The sequence below is a fragment of the Etheostoma spectabile genome, chromosome 17 (assembly GCF_008692095.1).
Source record: "Etheostoma spectabile isolate EspeVRDwgs_2016 chromosome 17, UIUC_Espe_1.0, whole genome shotgun sequence".
NCBI classification, from domain to species: domain Eukaryota; kingdom Metazoa; phylum Chordata; class Actinopteri; order Perciformes; family Percidae; genus Etheostoma; species Etheostoma spectabile.
The window spans coordinates 8,249,342-8,255,931 of record NC_045749.1 but is presented as its reverse complement, the minus strand read 5'-3'; the positions used below and the strand labels follow the sequence as shown (position 1 = coordinate 8,255,931).

The 6,590-nt window shown below is 39.1% G+C and overlaps 1 protein-coding gene and 1 long non-coding RNA gene across 2 annotated transcripts in view; both read right to left on the bottom strand.

Annotated features, from left to right (window-relative positions):
- Positions 1-2,745: 2,745 nt before the first annotated feature.
- LOC116705066 (uncharacterized) lies at positions 2,746-3,494 on the bottom strand. The gene is made up of 2 exons (XR_004335838.1): positions 3,175-3,494; positions 2,746-3,141 (listed from the first exon to the last, which is right to left on the bottom strand). It is a non-coding gene; the product is annotated as an uncharacterized LOC116705066 (long non-coding RNA).
- Positions 3,495-3,805: 311 nt separating this feature from the next.
- The window catches only part of actn2b (actinin, alpha 2b), a 20,265-nt gene continuing 17,480 nt past the window's right edge, over positions 3,806-6,590 (bottom strand). The window contains exons 17-21 of the mRNA XM_032540913.1: positions 6,046-6,225; positions 5,704-5,850; positions 4,765-4,830; positions 4,504-4,662; positions 3,806-4,311 (exon numbers count right to left, since the gene is read on the bottom strand). Of these exons, the coding sequence (XP_032396804.1) occupies positions 4,153-4,311; positions 4,504-4,662; positions 4,765-4,830; positions 5,704-5,850; positions 6,046-6,225 (711 nt within the window). The 3' untranslated portion in view covers positions 3,806-4,152. The remainder of the gene's footprint in view (positions 4,312-4,503; positions 4,663-4,764; positions 4,831-5,703; positions 5,851-6,045; positions 6,226-6,590) is intronic.

Below are 6,590 nucleotides of genomic sequence, written 5' to 3'. Positions count from 1 at the left end.
ATGGAGTTGACCAACTTCTGGCACCTATGAACAGGTATTCCAGGAAGATTGAACTACATTCCACAATTCCTATGCATTACTGGGTTTTGCCTCAAAACCAGCCTTTTTGATGTCACCCTACAAGTGTTCTATGGGATTGAGGTCTGGGGATTGGGCTGGCCACTCCTTAACATCAATCTGGTTCATCTGGAACCAAGACTTTGCTCGCTTACTGTTGTGTTTTTGGGTCATTGTCTTGTTGAAAGACCCACTTCAAAAGGCATTTCCTCTTCAGCATAAGGCAACATGACCTCTTCAACTATTTTAACTATGTATTGAACCTTATCTATGATCACTGGTATTCACCACAATGCTTTACTGTATTCAGTGTTCTGTGGCTTGAATTCAGTGCATGGGGGTCAGACAAACTGTCTGCGGCCCCTAGACCCAAAAAGAACATTTTTGCTCTCATCAGTCCACAGATTGTTGTGCCATTTCTCCTTTTGCCAGTCAATGTGTCCTTTGGCAAATTTCAACCTTGTGAGGGATCAAGCCGTTAAGCAAGAGGAGTCACAAGGGAAGTTCAAAAGTAAGGGTTTTTATTTCTCAAAAATCATAACAAAATGAAGATTTTTTGCCATTAAAAGAGATCAAATGAACAGACGGTAACTAAAAGGGTAATGACGGGTGGCAGTAGCTCACGGGTGGCAGTAGCTCAGTCCATAGGGAGTTGGGTTGGGAACCAGAGGGTCACTGGTTCAAATCCCCGTATGGACCCAAAAAGTTGGGAGCGTGGATTGGTGGCTGGAGAGATGCCAGTTCACCTCCTGGGCACTGCCAGGTGCCCTTGAGCAAGGCACCGTACCCCCCCGACCGCTCAGGGCGCTGGTTCAGCTGGCAGCCCACTCACTCTGACATCTCTCCATGTATAGTGCATGTATAGGTCCTGAGCATGTGTGTGTATTTCAGGCCTGTGTGTGAGTACTAACAAAAAGTGTGTACACAGAGTGTAGTGCAGCAATTTCCCCATTGGGGACTAATAAACAAATTATCTTATCTTATCTTAAAGCTCTCAACATAAAAGACTCAAAAATACAATTGACCTACTACAAAAGAGATAAAGGGGACTTATACATTCGCTGATCAGACCAATTTTGACACACAGGTTGAGACTAACAATAACACTACTACATAAACTACAAATAACAACAAAACCTACCTAAAAACCTATTCCAAAAGAAATGTACTTTTACTTAACTCAACAGAAATACTCAATATAATAATAACTAACCTCCAAAATAGCTAAGGAGAGAATAAAAGCTACCCCCTGGACATAACAAGCAGTGGTAGTGTCCTATTAGGTCACCTTCCTTATATAGCTACTCCTTCTCCATGGGCCATTTAAGCAAGCAGACTTCCTGGATCCCTCCCGGGTGTGGAATCCAGGACTGGGGAGCTCAAAAACAAATAGTTATACAAACAGAATGAGAATCCAAAAGTGGTGCACACTCCCAAAAAGATACTTCTGTTTGGTCAACCACATAAAGTATAATGTACAGTATGTGAAATGAACCAAGTGTCCTGTGAGTTATTTGTAACTATATAAATATTTGCAACAAATATATGTGTATGAAAAAAAAAGTACATAAACTAATCCTAAGGAAAAAACGGCATAAACTAAGGAAAAATACAAGTGCATGAGGTTACCACTCTTAAACTAGTTGTGTGGCCATGGCTGTCGACATCACAAACCTATTAAGTACATGTCTTTTTTTCAGCAATGGGACTTTGCAGGGCCTTCTTGCTGATAGCTTTGCTATATGTAGCCTTTTCTGATTGTTACAGTACTCACCAGTAACTTTAAGTTTTCTTTTGATTTTCCTGGAGCGGATCATTGGTTGAGCCTTTGCCATTTTGGCTATTCTTCCATCCATTCGAATGGTAGTTAACCGTTTTTTTCCCCACATCGTTCACGCTTTGGATGACATTTCAAGGCATTTAAAATCATTTTGGCTGAGCAGCCTATAATTTTCCTGCTCTTTGTTTTCCCCTCTCCAATCAACTTTTTAATCAAAGTTCGCTGTTCCTTAGAGCAATGTCTGGAACGACCCATTTTGCTGAGTTTTTCAATGTGAAATGCACTATAACCAGCATGCACAACATTTGCTTCCTTCCTTCCAAATATATGGGCAATAATTGACACCCGTTTCTTCAGATTCAATCACCTCACTAAATGAACCCAACACGGTTATTATTTTGAAAATGCCCCTTTCAATTACACAGAATGAGCAGCATGCATGTTATGACTGTTGGGTCAACACTTTATTAATTATTTGCCATGTAAAAAGATCACATCTACCAAAAAATGATTTCTGAGATTAGTGATTATTTTGAACACAACTTCATAGCGATCATTGGTGTTTCAGGTGAGGTTTCTTTGTTACAGTAAAAGCACACTTTTCTTTCAAATGAGATTGCTTGTATGATCTAAATTATTTTAAAATAAATGAATGTGTTCCAGAGCCTTGGGTTCAGTTTTTGTGAAGTGGATAATGTTCCTGCTCACGAAAAATCCCATAACTTTGATAACTTCCACAGTATTTTAACACTTTTGCATGGCTCACAAATTGCCAATGGGTGTGAAATCAAGCACAACAATGTTTGTTTTATCATTCTTTTTCAGCAGTACATTATTGTTTTAGCAGAAAGCAATTTGCAAAGTTGGCATCAAGTTTTATGAGCATGTACATAACCAGCACATTTTAGTTAAATCATTGCCACTATGGTTTATTTAAATACTTAATTACGTGTATGAAAGTATGGGCATTTAAGTTTTTCTTCATTTTATGCCAGTAACACAGCTGAATGATATGGACAAATGAGGAATCAGCGCGTATTTCACAGTAGGTCTTAAATGTGTCAAAGGAAAATTGGGAAACAACTTCAGCGCACACATTAAAGGCATACAACACAAATATGGCTAAATATGAAGTTGCTTTTTAAGCCAAACATATGGGCGGGTACAAGCAAAAAAAAATGCTTACATGTCTCTAGAGGAAGTTGGGAAAATTGTCACAATGACTTAGGCAGACATACAAAGTAGAAAAATGTCTATGTAAAACTGCTCTAGCTTATCAAGTGAATAAAGTATGTTAGATTACTCTAACACGTTTTAAAAAAACGTACCCAAAACACAGATGTCATGTGTGCCATACGATAGCCTCACCCCACACAATACAGTGGCAAAACTTTCCCAACATGTATAATAAAGCGCAAATGCAGACAAGATCATTTATCTCTAGCAGCCTACCTCATAGAACACAAAGAAAAAAGGTAACCTCCAATGCATTTCAAAGGGTTTTGGAGTTTATTGCACTCTACTTTTGAGGCACATGTAAGAATTAATGTATTGCTGCCTGAGAAAATGTTTCATGTAAAAACACTATACTCATGAGTATGGCACATTTATTTATCTGTGTTATCTGCCTTTTTAAACCGCTAAGCAATTCTAGACTTTTGGATTCATGGTGTTTCCCCACTTCTTTTCCTCAGATAGTACTGCGTGTTTTAAGCCTTTTGGGAGCTCATTTTTTAAACTGTTTATTGTTGGATGGCAGTGGGTCTAATATTGCTTTTGCAAACTGCTATTTACTGTATAGCACCTCAAAATGTCTTATCAGAAGACTGTATTCCCAAAACAAAAGGCACTGAGGAAACCTAAAACACAACATGACACTGCTCAACAAAACAGGCCTTTTCAACTGATAAACTACAGAAACACCATGATCTGTTTGCATATTACTAAGTGATCTGTATTTTTGATTGAGTAAATTTCTTTTCTAGTTTTACTTTCATCACATAACCCTACTTTCTGCCAGACAAAAGACTAAATGTAAAATGCCTTGTTTCACACAATTTGAACGTGGAAATTTCTATTTGTTTTGGGGACAATTGTTATTCAAGAGAACAGGAGAAGAGTACCAAGAAAATTGACAATGCTCAGCATGATTATAGACAGTCTAATGTCAGAAAACTACCAAAACCGGGTATGGTCACAAACACATTTAATTCAAAATATTTTATCTAACTTTTGTGTAGCTTCCTTAAATTCATCATGACATGAGGGGGTTGTTAGGTACTAATGGCCAGTAGATAAAAGCTGTTTCTAGTTGGTTAAAGGTCACTCTCTCCATAGAGGGCCGTGGAGAAGGCAGTGTAGTCCAGTGCTCCTGGTGGTGCTCCATGGCCGGTATAAGGCGGCATCCTCATGATGCAATACTCTGCTTGTTCAGGCGGAAGTTCTCTCCTCAGTTCCTCCACTAGTATGTAGGGCTGTGGAGAGGAAATTCACTTCAGACATGTTTCCAGAAACATTCATGCCCTTTTTCCATTTTTGGATCATGAACAAAATTGTGAACCATAAATCAACATGGTATGGCAAATACTTGAAAACAATGACTAGTGTAGATTAGTATAGTCTCGTGAAAATCTGCCTGTATATCAGTAAGCCACACTAACACAAACCTTGTCAGTTGCCAGGATCCGGAAGGATGCCACAACCTGATCGGCAGTGTCCGTGTCAGCAGTCTCTCTGGTCATAAAGTCAATGAAAGACTGGAAGGAGACGTTCCCAGTACCATTGGGGTCCACCAGGATCATTATACGGGCAAACTCCACCTCCCCCTGAGATAGGCATGGGTGGAGAATAAAAAGAGTTTGTACAGTATATGTGTAAAATACTGGTAACATTGCCGAATCTACCCACCAACATTTAAATCATCTTACCAAGTCATAACCCATAGAGATGAGGCAGGCTCGGAAGTCATCAGTTTCCATTGCTCCATTTTTCTTCTACATTTGAAGGCCAAATTTCAGGTTCACCATGAAGAAAATAAAGAGGTAAAAGTAGAGTCAGAGAAGATTACAGAACCGAGAGCATTATTTACAGTACAACATGCTTGCTAATATAGCATCAAGCATAACAGCAATATTGTAAATCCTAAACACATGCAATTTCAAACTTTTTCCAAATCCAACACTGACAAGCTGATGTTTTGCACTGTGATTTAATAAAAAAAAAGAAAAAATATTTCAACTTCAGGCCCCTAATCTTTCAGCCTGTGAGATAATACATTAAAGATTTCATGATACCTGATTTCTGAGAGCTTCAAAACTCAAGTAGTAATTGTTATCCCACAAATACAGTACTTGCATGCAGACACTACAACGGTGCCTTACGAAAGTGGTATGCAAAGAACCCCCAATGTTCTTATCTGAGACATTCGTACACAGCAATATTTTTTAAGTTTGTATTTAACAGGTGTAGTATCCATGCTGTTACTCTGGCATGGTGAGATATAGTTAGCATGTGGAATCCCAAAAATACAAATGTAATGTAATTTAAATAAATAAATAAAAAAAACTTAAATTTGTGATCATCTGTGAGGGCCAAAGTAGGTTTGTTAAATTTTCATTCACCCTCTGCACCAGGAAACGCTTTGGGTCAAATGCAAGTCAGCTACTGAACACTGTTCCAGCTTTTCGTCAGAACTCATCCTCTTGCACACAAACACCGCTCCAGGGAGGTATTTTGGGTAACTTTCTCTTAATACAGGGTTACCACCACAATCCCGGCTCTGCTTCTGAATCACTCTGATTGCTTCAGATGAGTCACTCAAATCACACAAAAGAGACTCCAGTTTGTGAAATGGTAGAGAGGTGTACCCTGTCGAAGTGATTGAAAGAGGATCTGAATTCATTCATCTGCTGCTGGCTGATGCCTTTGGCATCCCGGGTCAAGATCTGGGTCTCAATTTCGTTGATGGTTCGGGCGATGGTTGTGAGGAGCAGTTCCCACCCGACACGGATATGCTGTGGATGTGGGGACAGACAGACATGTTACCCAAAGAAGATACATCTTAAGCAGTTTAAAAAATGTTTAAAAAGTGGATATATAAATATATATATGCTTATTAATGTATAATTTCAAGTATCTTATGTAAGAGATGTTGGATGTGTTTGCAAATACTGTACATGCATGCAGTCATGTTTGCCACTGCCGTGTACCTCCATAGTGTAGTTGGTGTGTTTGTTATCAAACACCAGGGACTCTTGGATTAGCTGGTGGTCTCCCTCCAACTTGTCGATGTTAGGCTTGTAAGCAACAATGACGTGCTCACATTGCTTCAGCTGGGTCATCTGGTCCTCCAGGGTACCTCCTATCTCCAGGGAGAAGCGCCCAATCTCCTGTTGTAATAACAAACCAGGTCAACTTTGTACATCATACAGTGCTGGTCTAAATATCAGATGGTTTGCTAACTGATACTGCAGAAAGCCATTTATCTGTAGAGTAAATTCTGTCAGAAGATATGTGATTTTCTACATAGCAATAGTTTACTTGAGGACTTTCAGTCAGCATTTAGAAAGCATCACAGCACAGAAACTGCACTGGTGAAAATTACTATTGACCTAACCGACTGTAAACAGAGACTGGAACATTTAGTTGCCATTAAAGGAATCGCACTAAGTTGGTTTAAGTCATATGTATCTGATCAATCTCAATTTGTTAACGATAAATCCTCCAAGTACGCTAAAGTTAGCCATGGCGTTCC